This window comes from Dromiciops gliroides, chromosome 6 (genome assembly GCF_019393635.1).
Source record: "Dromiciops gliroides isolate mDroGli1 chromosome 6, mDroGli1.pri, whole genome shotgun sequence".
NCBI classification, from domain to species: domain Eukaryota; kingdom Metazoa; phylum Chordata; class Mammalia; order Microbiotheria; family Microbiotheriidae; genus Dromiciops; species Dromiciops gliroides.
The window spans coordinates 109,455,635-109,469,310 of record NC_057866.1 but is presented as its reverse complement, the minus strand read 5'-3'; the positions used below and the strand labels follow the sequence as shown (position 1 = coordinate 109,469,310).

General features: G+C 41.3%; 1 protein-coding gene across 5 annotated transcripts in view; it reads right to left on the bottom strand.

The window, feature by feature from the left end:
* Positions 1-3,302: 3,302 nt before the first annotated feature.
* Positions 3,303-13,676, bottom strand: part of COPB1 (COPI coat complex subunit beta 1) — a 33,862-nt gene continuing 23,488 nt past the window's right edge. For all 5 annotated transcript variants that reach the window (XM_043971727.1, XM_043971726.1, XM_043971729.1 and 2 more), the window contains exons 14-22: positions 12,681-12,801; positions 11,883-12,110; positions 11,561-11,740; positions 9,357-9,501; positions 8,003-8,122; positions 7,192-7,337; positions 6,302-6,391; positions 5,666-5,821; positions 3,303-3,692 (exon numbers count right to left, since the gene is read on the bottom strand). In XM_043971727.1, the coding sequence (XP_043827662.1) occupies positions 3,633-3,692; positions 5,666-5,821; positions 6,302-6,391; positions 7,192-7,337; positions 8,003-8,122; positions 9,357-9,501; positions 11,561-11,740; positions 11,883-12,110; positions 12,681-12,801 (1,246 nt within the window). In that variant the 3' untranslated portion in view covers positions 3,303-3,632. The remainder of the gene's footprint in view (positions 3,693-5,665; positions 5,822-6,301; positions 6,392-7,191; positions 7,338-8,002; positions 8,123-9,356; positions 9,502-11,560; positions 11,741-11,882; positions 12,111-12,680; positions 12,802-13,676) is intronic.

The window sequence follows — 13,676 nt, the reverse complement described above, 5'->3', positions numbered from 1 at the left end:
TTTACACTTTGGCCAAGCCTAAACTATGCTCCTATCACTGAAGGAACCTGTTGATTTTGTTGTTTAAATGTTCATTCAACTCAATCAACAAATATATTTTAGTACAGAATAACAACAGAGTTGTATACAAAACTGTGACTTTGTTGGTTTGATTTTAAAAAATGTATAATTAATGCTTACTATCTTAGGGAGTAAGGAGGTGATGGAGGAAGAGAGAAAATTTGGAACTCAAAATTTTTTTAAAAAGGATGTTAAAAAAGGTTTTTAAATGTAACTGGGGGAAAAGTATCATTTAAAAAAAATAAAAACAAAAGGTATACTTAACCCTGGTTTAACAACAAAATTGCCACTTGCGCTACCATATGAACTTTTGGTATTCGAGGCATTATAAAATGTTTTAGTGATGTTTTTTTGGTGTGAATCTCAATTGCTAACTCACTCTCCTCCCCTCAATACAAACTTTCCTTTGTCCAGCAAAATGATTCAATACATTAGCTGTGGTCTGAAAAATGTATCTCCCTTGTCTGCCAAGATGCATGAAACCAACACTTCTTTCAAAGTTGTTCCCCTTCACATTACTGTTGTCATTGTGTAACTTGTTCCCCTGATTTTATTCATTTTGCTCTGCATCGGTTCATACCAGTCTTTTCGGATAACTTGTTGATTCTCATAAACCAAAGGTGGGATCAGGTTATGGGTTCATCAAGCCAAAACCTTATTTAAAATTTAGGTAGACTGCAATATCGATTAATGAATCCCTTGGTAGGGAAGCTCCTTTTAACAGTCAAGCAATGTTTTGAATATTTCATGTAGAGTGTAATTAATGGAGGTAGAGAACAGACAAGGATTTACGGTGTGGAGACTAAGGTCCATCCTGTCTCCTCTGCAGGGCTGAAGGTTTCCAAACTGTGAACCAGAGAGATCTGAGGTCCCCCATCTTTCTGTGGCAGGGAGCGATGCTGGTCCTCACCTGAACACTCCCTGGTGCAGGGTATGGGATATGGTGGTGTAAGAGGGATTGGCATGAAGGGGAAGCAGAGCAGTCCTAGAGCCCTCCCTCTCTGGATTCTTCCATTTTCTTGCCAGCAGCCCTCTCCTTCTGAGTTACACTGGGAAGGCCCTACCCCACCCTACGTGCTGCTCACTTCTTTCCTGGTTCAGTTCGCTTTCTAGACTCCAATGTGGGTGTCCTCCCCTGCTCCCTAAGGCTAAAATCTGGTCAATGGAAGACCTGGATGTAGAACCCAAGTGTCCTAATCACCAGCTGAGTGCTCATTTCACCAAAACCACAAATGAACAAAGTATATTCAGTGTGCCAGAACCACCAATTAACTTTAAGAAATAAATAAAATGCTAGTTTATGTAGCTCAGAACCAGGCCTCCATCCACTTCTCAGCCACCTCCTCACCATACTGTCTGAACTTTGAGCATACTCATCTCTTTTCCCTACTGTAAGCTTAGGTCCTCACACACACACACACACATGCACGCACCAGTTTCACCATATTTTATCCAGAACAAGGCTGCCATGTCCCTTCACCATCATCTCCACTGTGCCACCTTAATGACTAAGTGTCTAAGGGTTTCAATATAATGGTTAATGAACACTCACCTTGAGCTTGGTGCTGCTCTTTTCTTTCTTTCTTTCTTTCTTTCTTTTTTAAAGATAGTTTAAGCCAAATAAGAAAATGCCTTTTCCAAGTTTGTACTTGACCCTCTGTTAATGTCATCAGAATCCCTGGCTCTTGACATATTACATTTTCTTTTTCAACCTGCAAGTAGCTCCAACTGTTCTATCTTCAAGTAACCCTTTCCTGCTCTGCTGAGAGATGCTACCAGTTAGGTAGGTATTTGTAAGTGATTGAAACCCTCAAAAGCACATATACTATTTGTTGAGGATACCCTAGAAGGAACCTGTCGATTGAGGAGGCAGCTGGACTGAATGACCTCTGAGGGCTCATCGTTGGTGTATCCTATAGGATGTCCTCCTAGATTATCCTCAACAAGTGTTCATCTAGTCACTGCGTGGACACATTTGTTGGGGGAAGGACAGGAGGACTGAGACTCACCACTTACAATAAAGCAATCTGTTCCATCTTCAAATGGCTCTATCTTAATGTTCTATAGTAGTGGACTCTTTTTGGCTATTGGAAAATGGTGTGGCTTGTGGGTCTGTGTCATGACAAAAGAGATCAACAGTAGATTTTCCTTCTGTGTAGTCCAGATAAATACTACATTCTCATCCAGGCCTATGGAGCAGGATGCTCTAGTCACTGCTTTGTTGGTCTCCCTTCCCTTGTGTTAGCCTGAATTAAGTGGGAAGCCCTGCAGGAGCTGGGAGGCAAAGATACTCAAGGTTTAAGATATATGCTCAGATTTAGCTAAGAGGAAACAACTCTAAAACCAAGACATTTGATTTATTTGATATCATTCTAAGGGATGATGGTGACTATCTCCAACATGCTATGGGAGACAGAGACATCAGGGTGGAGAGTTTTCTAAATTCTCCTGACCTTGGCTTTCATAATGTGGTTTTCATAATTAATTTAAGCCACTATGAATTCACAGCAAAGAAAACAGTATACTCCAAAGTCACATCTAAATGATTTTAAAAATAGATAACAGCTTATCGTTTCTATCAATCTACTTCATTAGTAGGGACAGTGGGAGTGTGTGTGTGTGTTTGTGTGCGTGCGCACACATGCATGTGCAAGTATGTGTGTGTGTGTGTGTGTGTGTGTATGTATATCCTAACATTTCTTCATACTAAAGATGAATATCTTTTCTTAAGTTAATCTGATACTGATTCCCTGGTGCTTTTCATCAAGTAACAAAAACACATAAGATTTAGTACAGCGGTTTCAGCAATGTCAATGTTCAGATGATACATAAACACAACCAAGTAGGTAAATCAAGGCTTCTTTCTTGATTATACTTCCCTCTTACACTCTCTTCAAAGATTCATGTCTATTTATAAGAAAAAATATACTAATTACAGTGATTAGTTGCTCAGTATTTTCTTCTGATGAAATGACCTGTACCTGGTTTGATTAATTTACAGCACGGTAGAAAAAGTGCTGAACCAAGGTGGGCACACCTAGGTGCAAGGTCTCATCTCTGCTGCTAAGCAGCTCTGGGCCTTGGAAACATTCCTGCAGGACTTAGAAGTCCACCTGGGGCTAACCTCTAAGCTTCTTTCCAATTCTAACATTCTCTAAGTCAATGAAAAATCAAAGAGCAATTTCAGCACCTGAACTCAATCCCTACCTTATGTCCTATTTAAAAAAAAATACACGAACAGATAAGTAGCAAATCAAATTATGCATTTATTTATAAAATGACAAGTCCTAAGAATAGACAGATTTATTGGACTGTGAAACAAGTCTTAGTACATGTGGAAGATGTTATCTGCTTTAAAGACAGTACACAGGATGGCTAAGACCGAAAGAGAAAAATAAACTGTAACTTTTAACTCAGTCTTGATTAGGGTAAAAGTTATAAATTATCTGCTGGAATGCATTCAGCACAAACTCAGATTCTACATTACACAGAGCATGAAGGAATACAAGTTGCCTGGAGTCCAACAAGACACATACCTAAATCTGGAAATCTCAAAAGGCCTTTTCTGACTTTTATACACTAGTTTTCTTCTGAGACAGATTGATCTTATCTCCAAGGCTAAGGGCCATTCCCTGTAAAGAAGAAAGAGCATGTTTGCATTTCTGACACCACATAAGAGCAGCAAGCCATTCGTAATGGTGCCCCAATTCACTAACAATCACATAAACAGACTCAGAAGTAGCTGCCACCTAACTCCATCCCAATTCCGAGAGTTCTCATGTTGCATTTAGAGAAGGCAAAGCTTTGCAGAGTAAATGTAAAAAGAGAGAGCCAGGTCCTATGCTGCTTAGACCATCCTTGGAATATTGGGTCCAATTCCAGACCTGCTTTAGAAGGACACTGACAAACTACAGTACATTTGGAAAAGGATGACCAAGATGATGAGGAATGACTAAAATAACTAGAGGTGACTTAGACTCAGAAGGACATAGAACGATCTCCAAATATCTGAAGGGCTGTCATCTGAAAAAGGGAACACAGTTATGCTGTGGATCTCTAAAGGGGAAGAGTGACTGGGAAAAATATGACTAGACAGTAATTCAGGTAAAAGTGACCAGGGGTGGGGAGGGGAGGCACTTAGTGAACTGAAAATTAAAAGTATGACATAAGTAGCCAAAAATAGCTAATTTAACGTTTGGTTATATTGGTGTAAACTCCAGAAAATGGGAGACAATAGCCCAATTGTTCTCTGCCATAAGGCAGCTAAGTGGCACAATGGAGAGAACGTTGGGCCTGGGGTCAGGAAGACCGCAGTTCAAACCTGGCCTCAGACACTTATTAGCTGTGTGACCCTGTGCAAGTCATTTAACCTCCATTTGCCATAATCCACTGGAGAAGGAAATAGCAAACCACCCCTGTATCCTTGCCAAGAAAACCCAATGGATAATACTGGTGTGCTATGGTCCATGAAGACTAGGGTGTAACTGAACAACAATTCTGTCACAGTGAGACCAAAATTAGAGTATTGTGCCCCAGTATGAGAATTACATTTTAGGAAGGACATTGACAAACTGATGAGCATCCAGAAGAAAGCTACCATGATCTTGGGGGGGAAAGGAAATCATGCCATACAAAGCATCGGGGTAAAGAAGCAGGGATACAGCCTGGAAAAGAGAAGACTTGGGAGGATGGGGAAACAGTTGTCTTTATTTGAAAGATTAATTCTAGGGATATTTTAGTTTCATTCTGCTTGTCCCAAAAGGACAGAAACAGGAATTATGAGAAGTTGCTGAGAGGAATTGCTGAGCTACCTGTAGGGAAAAAGTTTCTAACGATCAGAGATATTCAAAAGTGGATTGGGCTGTCTTAGGAAATAACGCATTTCTCATAACGGGAGGCCTTTATGCAGAGGCTGGATCGACCATTTGTCAGGAATGTTTTTGAAAGATTCAGCTCTGAGTCCTATGATCACTAAGTGGAAATTAAGAGTGGGGAAGAGGGGGCAGCTAGGTGACGCAGTGGATAAAGCACCAGCCCTGGATTCAGGAGGACCTGAGTCAAATCTGGCCTCAGACACTTGACACTAGCTGTGTGACCCTGGGCAAGTCACTTAACCCTCACTGCTGGCGGGGGGGGGGGGGAAGAGTTCAGTTCAACAGAAGAAGAAACTTAGTGGGACAGCTTGTGAACTAGCAAGCACCCTGTCACCAGAAGTGTTCTAGAGAGGCTGGATGACCTGGACGCTATAGAGGAAATTCCTGCAATGGGCTGGGGATGCTGGATTAGATAATTTCTAAGATCCTCCTGAAATTTTCTGATTCTCTGCTCTGTGATGAACCTTGGACTCTAGTTATCTTTATGGGAAAGGGATCTATTTCAATTAAGTTATATGGGAGGCAGAGAGGCTTTAAATACAGTGTCCGGAATGATGATACCCAAAGGGACACAATGTAAGTGAATTATCCATCCTGCCTACTGCATATCTCTGAAACCAGGCAAAACTGCTGTATAGCTGTGCGGATAGGAATGAAAGAGGTGTTTTGGGGAGACAACTTCCTTTCCTACATTCAAAGAGCAGAAGGTACAAAGACAGGACAATCATTACCTGACTCTTTGCACGAATTCGTATGTGGCCAGTAACTGGGGCTTCTGGTCCAAGATGAATTGGCTTTTCAATGCTGACATTTGCAAGTGCATCTTCTCCAAATATAGAACGGGCATAGAGGTTGGCAGCCATAAAGCCACAGTATCCAGAAAGGGCCTGAAAGAGAATAACAACAGCTTCAACACTTCACCCAGGGGCTCAGCATGCAAGGTCAGGTATCCCATAGAAGCCTTTATTTGCAGGGCCTGGAGTCCCACAAGTCAGGTGCCTATTGTGCTACATTGACCAGAAGCTAATGAAATCTACACTGTAATGAAAACCACTCTATTTACCAGGAGATACATTTTGGTTCATACTAGAGTTACTGCAAATGGATAGGATGTTTGGGCGGCGAAATAAAAGGGAAGAAAAGAGGCAGGTAGAAGTTAGGGAAACTGTTAGTATTTCCTGATGAGAGTAAAAATAATTTCTTACAGAGACTCCTCTGGATAAAGCCTCTAGAAAAATGGGGAAGAAATGATTAATGGGGGAGGAAAACCTAGATTGGCCATTCAGTAAGTTAAACTGAAACAGATCCTTATTATTGCAGATTCTCATTAGGAGGCCACCCCACAATATTCAACAGCAGAGTATTACCTTCTCTGGAGTGAGGCACTTCATATTGGTTGACTTTAGTATATGATGTAAATATTCATTTAAATCAATTATATTTGTGTTAACTGTCACCTGTAAGGAGAAAAAAAAAAGATCAACGAGAACACTGGACTGGGAGTTAGAGGAAACTGTTCTATTCCTAGGTCTATACTAACTGGTTGCATGACCTATGGACTGTAGCCTCTTTATCTGTTTAAAAAAATAAAAGGGAAATGGGTCTAAGATAACCTCTAAGGTCTCAGGTCTAAAATGTTATAATGTCGAAAAGAAAAAAAAATACTTAGTGTTACAAAAACTATTATAATTGCTAAAGGTAAACTATAGCATAATTTTAATTTTACTTTATAGCAAGGCTGGGAAAAACCCTTTGCTTTCAGAGGAGTAACTAGATTCCTCACATTTCCCTTCAAACTGAATGCCAGAGTGAATACTTTTGGATAGGGAATGACCTCACAAAAATAAATCAATTATGCTTCTTGCTGAACATCTACAACAGTTGCCAAAGATGCGAGTAATGACTGAATGTCTCCAGAAGCAAATGTTTGCATCCTTTGCGGTAACTGGATTCAGTCATCTTTCATATGCCAACATAACCTATTACTTTTTGATCAGTTAGGACTAACCACACAGCTGCTAATCTCATAAAGAAAAACAGCAAATGGTTTTGTTTTGTTTTTTGGGAAAACTTAAACCAAGGTGAGACTAACCAATGCTAATTTCTAGGTAGTATGAATGGGCTAAAAGAAGTTGGAAGTTGTCTTTCTGTATCTGCCACTTTCCAGAGGATAAGATTTCACCAGAAAACTCCAGACTAACCAGAAAATCGGGAGGATACTAAGTCCAAGGAGCCCACCACCTTCCCATGTACTAACTTTGTTTTCCCACTCAAATTCTGCCCACATCTGGCGGAACTCAGCATCAGTACAAGAAGCAGGTTGGATGTAGTCCATGATGTCAATGTGAATGTCACTGAGGACCACACAGTTTCTGTCACTTGCTGCTCCAGATACATCATATACTGCAGATATAATTTAAAAAACACAAAACCCCCACATAACTGTGAGACTGGCAGGTTAATTCATATGAATGAAAAACATAACTTCAACATCTGCAAAAGCAAAACATACTTTAAAATCTCACTCAACATTAACACAAATGAATCAATATTAATCACCTAATATGTGCCTAGTACTGTGTAATGTCCTTTCACTGATGTCCTCTGGTACCTAATTGTAGACAAAATCCTGGATTCTTAAAGACTATGCTACAAGAGCACAAGTGCTGACAAGTCCGCCCCAAGCTGGAAAAGAGCTAAATATGATGGGCTTGGCAATGGACTATCTGTCATCTGAGGACCAGGTTAGCTAAGGGCGGAGAGGCTCAGCACCAGAGCGCTGGTCCCCCATGGAATAATTTTGGGGGGGCTACCAATTCATGAATACAGGCAAGGAATGGGATGACGATGACCTAGGTTGGTGGCCATGCCAATGAAATATTTGAAATGTTAAGGTCTGTGCTAGATGTTTTTTGGGAGGGATACAAAAGCAGGATAAGATAAAGTCCATGACTTCAAAGAATCTACCTCATACCACCACCCACATATTAGAGAAGACCTTCTCTAGAGCTGCTTTTCTATATCATGGGCCCTGGGCCTGCTATTGTACAACATGCATGGCATCTTACCTATATTACCAAAAATAATTCCATTTTCTGTAGAAGCTACTTTAACATTAGCCTTAATATTTGCAAAATCATGAGGTGCAAGAGTCAAAGGTGATGGTTTTTCCACAAGTTTTAGATCCCCTGAGAGAGAGAAAAAAAAACATTGTTTGTATGTGGTAAAGTCTTAGACATCGAAACACAAACTGCTTAAGGTTTTAACTAATAATATCAGAAAGGGGGAAACATTTAGAGCAATGCCAGTGTTTATCTTTACTTTTAAATGCAATCTGTGCATTTTTGTTTTAAAACCTGGGAACCTCAGAATTTTATAGTGATTCTCCATCTGAATACCCCAGAGATCCAGAATGATGGGCGCTAGTCATTCATTCAATGCATATACTCACACTTTTGCCAAGGATGACCTCACATTAAGGATGTAATGCATTCCAAATCAAGGGACAGCTCTTACCAGACAAAGCAAAGACACATTTGTCTTTACTAGAGTCTCCATGCAGATCCTAAGCTGCACCAAAGGAAACAGGGAGGACTCCTGTCTTTTAAGACCCACCCCCTCTATTTTCCTCTGGCTTATATGGTCAGCCTAGGTACTAAATGACCACTGGGAATATTCCACATTTTTGTTTTTTGAAGCAAAGTGTGAAAGAGAATAGGGATGTAATCTGCTTCAAACACCTGTAATAGGCTGTAATAGGGCCGAGGAAAAAAGGCACCAAGAGGAGGAACAAAATAGAACCCACCAAGGTGATGAGCGTTACCCATGAGCCCCTGCTTGATTATGGCTAAACAGGCACCTACTTCTGTACTGAGCAAATTAACAGTTTTAAAAGAGTGAAATAACAATAGTAGTCTTCTATTTCAGCTATTCTCTTCACTGACACCCGGAAAAATCTACACTTAGCAGAACTATCAGGTTTAATTGCTCAGCTTCAAATGCCAAAAAGAGAAGAGAGCCAGTGTGAAAACAGGGGCCCAAGGAAACCTGAGTTGCAAAGCTCTGATTGTTAAGTGTAGGATTTAGTTCATCATCCCAAATGTTACCCCAAAAGGCTTTAGATCATTGTTATGCTAAAACTTTATTTGCCTGTGCACTTAAGAAAAGCCACATTAATAAACAAAATAGGACCAGAACATATTTAGCAATTGTAGCTTTGTAAGCTACTGACAAATATCTTGCAAAGAAGTTCAGACCCAAGAAAACAGCATTTTAATACTTGAGGAGTTTGAAAAGTAGATTTATCTGAAATCCACTCATCGGAAGTGTCATTTCTCCAACTCAGTAGATAAGAGTTGATGCTAAGTTTAGGTTCACAGCAAGGATGCAGAGACGACTTTCTTGTAGACAGTATGTCCTCACCTAGTGTGGCTAGTTCTAGTGTGCAGTTCTGCAAAGTGTCACTGGTCTGGTTTACAACGAGTACATCCAGAACAATATCATACTGGTTGACGTGAACATAAGCTTCTGCATAAACAGGATCTGAGAAACCTGTGAGCTGGGTAACCTGCCAAACAGAAATAAAGAGATCACTGAATGACTGAATTTCCAAGATATCAATTTTACACCAAGTATTTGCATGCTGAATGATTGCACCTTGTAGACATCTGACACAGGGCTGTTTGGATCTCAAGCTACTCTAGGGTAGCTGCAATGCCCCAGATAAAGATTTCCGATAATACCTAAATGGGAAACTAATGAAAGACATTAAAACTACTATGTGGAAGTGGGCCTGGAAAATGAAGAGTTATTCAGCAATGACAACAGAATTTCAAGCTAATGTATAATTTGAATGTTCTAAGACCTTAATATTAAAATGGATTTCCAGACCCCACCCCCTTTTAGCTTATCAGAGGAAAAATGTGGCATAGATCTAACAAACAGCACCAGAAAAACAAAGTGTAAAAATTCTAACATATCTTGATCACTTCTTTCTTACTGACGAAAAAAAGGAGTATGTTAGTGGAAAGTCAACACACTGGGAAGGAAGAAATCTGCTTCTGAGTCCACAACCTGACACTATTTGTATAACTCTGGGCAAATAATTTTCCCTGTGGGCCTCAGAACTTCTTTGTCTGTAAAATGAAAAGCGTGAACTAGATGATCTGTGAAGCCCAGCCCAGCCCAGCTCTAATATCCTGTGCTCGCTACTTCAAGTACAGATTTTCTGGGCAGATTGAGACAGTGGGCCTAGATCGAACAAACTGAACTTGTTGAAGTTTGGTAACAGGCACCAGTGGATGCGGCAGCCTCCTCATCATGGCTATGAATGTTAACAAAAGGCTGTTAACTTATTGGATATCATATTGTGCAGGGGGCCAGTTAAGATAGTGACTTGAAAGGTCCTAGAAAAGCCTACCTCTCCCACAACTGCACCAAGAAAGGGCTAACAGGGAACCAGAGTAATGATCAAGAGACCAGAGAGGAATACCAGCCAGCTCCTCCATCCAGCTCAGAACTGCACCAGAAGATGGCCAAGTCTGAATATCCTTGGAGAAGAAATAGGCCAGGGGATACTGCAGAAGATACTACAAACTCTGATAAATGGGGACTGCCCTATTAGAGCTCCAGTGGGGGACAAAGCAAGTCTCTACAGGTCACCACACAGGGAGACAAAAAGCTGCACATTGCATACTCAGAATAACAAGGGACAAGGCTAGGGGTAGTGCTGGAAGCCTTGCAACAACCCTGAGTCTAGGGGACAGCTAGGTGGCGCAGTGGATAAAGCATCGGCCCTGGATTCAGGAGGACCTGAGTTCAAATCCAACTTCAGACACTTGACACTTACTAGCTGTGTGACCCTGGGCAAGTCACTTAACCCTCATTGCGCCACAAAAAAACAAAAACAAAAAACAAACAAAAACTTCCCAAAACAATGAAAAAGTACTATGGGTTAAGAGAAGCCCAGAGACAGATCTCCCAAAAGAGGATAACTCTATACCATGAAAAATGAAACTAGGGATTAAAAAAAATGGAATTAGAGTTTAGAGCTTTCAAAAAACAAAAAAAGGGAGGAGAATCCGAAAAGTAAAATGAAGCAAAAAGAACTCAATGATTCCATGAGATAACAAAACTATTAGAACCAAGTCAAAAGACTAAACAAATTAGAATATGTTAAGTTACTTAATTAGAAAACAGGTCAGAGAGAGAGAATTTATGAATCACTGAACTCAGGGAAAACCACGACCAAACAAAAGCTCACGGGTTTGTTTGTTTTTTGCACTAAAAACTTACCAAGGTATCTCCCTGCCAAATCAGACACGGTGGGGCAATGGAAAGTAAACAACACAAGTCAGCTCGTGTTCTTTTTAAACCATGGACTTCTCTGGGGCAACTAGGTGGCGTAGTGGATAGAGAACCAGCCTTGGATTCAGGAGGACCTGAGTTCAAATCCAACCTCAGACACTTGACACTTACTAGCTGTGTGACTCTGGGCAAGTCACTTAACCCCAAATGCTTCACAAAAAACCCCACAAAAACCATGGAATTCTGGATGAAGAAAACTTTTAAACCATTCCCTAAGTGAAAGACTTAAGGGGCGATTCAGAAGTTTGCTCTTCTATTACCTTATTGAGCTTGGAGGCTAGCGGGTCAGCGGCTTCCTTCCTCTGGGTGTTCCCCATCGCTGCCAACAGGCTAAGCTGAAACTGGTCCTCCTTACAGCTGATCTCGTTTTTGGCAGTGAGTTGCATGAAGGAAATGGGGTCATCGGGCTGGACAGTCACACTGCGCTTTTCAGACTCTTTCTAGGGGGACAAAGTGACACAGAGCTCTCCTCAGTGTGATGAGAGGTTTGCCCTCTGCAAGACTGTGATGGAGAAGGATAAGGATAAAGATAAAGATAAAGATAAAGAAGGACAGCATGGAACAGCGTGAGAGGTGCCTTACCTTCTGCGAGAGCTTCTCTTCTTCCAATTTAGCGGAGAGCATGTGAGAAAGGGACTGCCTGCACTCTTTATTGAAAATGTCATTCATTAAAGGTGAACACTCAGACAAGACCTTGAGGCACAGGGAGATACGGTCTACATCATCATCTGTAATTGGCTTCTTGGGAAGAGAGGATTTGCCCAAATGAAGAATAGTGGCCATGAGCAGCATAGCTTCAGCGATAAAAGACTACAGGAGAAAAAGGTTTGCCTTAGCCATTCACTTCCAATAAAGAATTCCTGATCTTTAACATACACATCTTTCTACGAAACAAAGTCAAACTTCTTTACTCTCCCTCTTCTTTCCCCATATTCAATTATCAAAAGCTTGAAAGGATACGATACCAACCTTCATATCTAAGGCCTTCCAAGCTTCACGTCTAAGGCTTTCTCCAATAACTTCCTCTCTAAATATTCTAGTTAAACCAGACCATTTGCCACTGCCCCAATAGATCCCACACTTCCCCACCTTTGCTCATGCTTTGTTATTTTTGATAGTATAGCCCCTCCCAGCCCTTTAAGAACTAACTTGAATGTCACCTCCACCAAGCAGGTTTCTTTGGTTCCCTGAGCCAGAAGCAGTATATGCCTCCACTGAAAGCCCATAACCTTTTACCTGCAGCTTTCTTAGGGCACATGTCATAATTGGTCTTCTCTCATAGTTACTTGTTCCTTCCTCTAGACTGAGTTCCTTGAGGGTGGGCCTGAGCCCTTGGACAAGCCAACCTTTGCTCATTGACTGTGACGGGGATAGACTTACATTCTGCTTCTTTTTCTCCTGAACCAGGGCCACATAACGCAAAGCGATCTTGGTCAGAGTTGTGGCAAGGGAGGCTGCAACAAAGAAGTCCCCATCGAGGAGGAATGCTCGAAGTGGAGGTCTGTGGGAAAAGCAACAAGAGCCAGTCTAAAGGTGGTAAAAAACACAACCAGTGGCACACTCTAAGCCCCTTGAGAAAAGGTTCTTGCTTCTTGTACCTCCTCTTTTTGAGACAGAGGAGAAGGAAGCTAGAGCATAAGCCACTGGTGTTTGCACCTGGGCTCTGCCCTGTCCTTCATGCATGACCTCTTAGAGGCTCTCTCACTCTCTCTTTTTAATTTTTGGTTTCAATTTGTAAGCATATTTTTCCCTCCCAAATAGGTGGGTGGGGGCAAGGAAGAGAAGACCCTTGGAACAAACTGGCGGTATCAGGCCAAACCAATTCCCATGTTGGCCAGAAATAGTGATACATCCCATTCTACATGTTGAGTCCTTTACCCATCCATCAGGAGATGGGCAGCAAGCTTAATCATTAGCCCTCTGGAACTGTGGTTGGCTACTACCCTGGTCAGAATTCTTAAGTCTTTCCAAGGCTGTTTTTATCTTTACAATATTGTTACTGTACAAACTGTTCTCCTGGTTCTGCTTACTTCACTCTGTATCAGTTCACACAAATTTTTCCAGGTTTCTCTGCAACCATTCACTTCATCATTTCTTTCTTTCTTTCTTTTTTTTTACATTAAAAAAAAATTTTTTTTTTTTAACGGGGCAATGGGGTTAAGTGACTTGCCCAGGGTCACACAGCTAGTAAGTGTCAAGTGTCTGAGGCCAGATTTGAACTCAGGAGCTCCTGAATCCAGGGCCGGTGCTTTATCCACCGTGCCACCTAGCCGCCCCATATCATTTCTTCTAACACAGTAGCATCACTTGTGCAGGCAGTCCTAGGCTGATGGGCACCTCCTGAGTTTCTAGTTCTCTGTCACCACAAAAAGAATG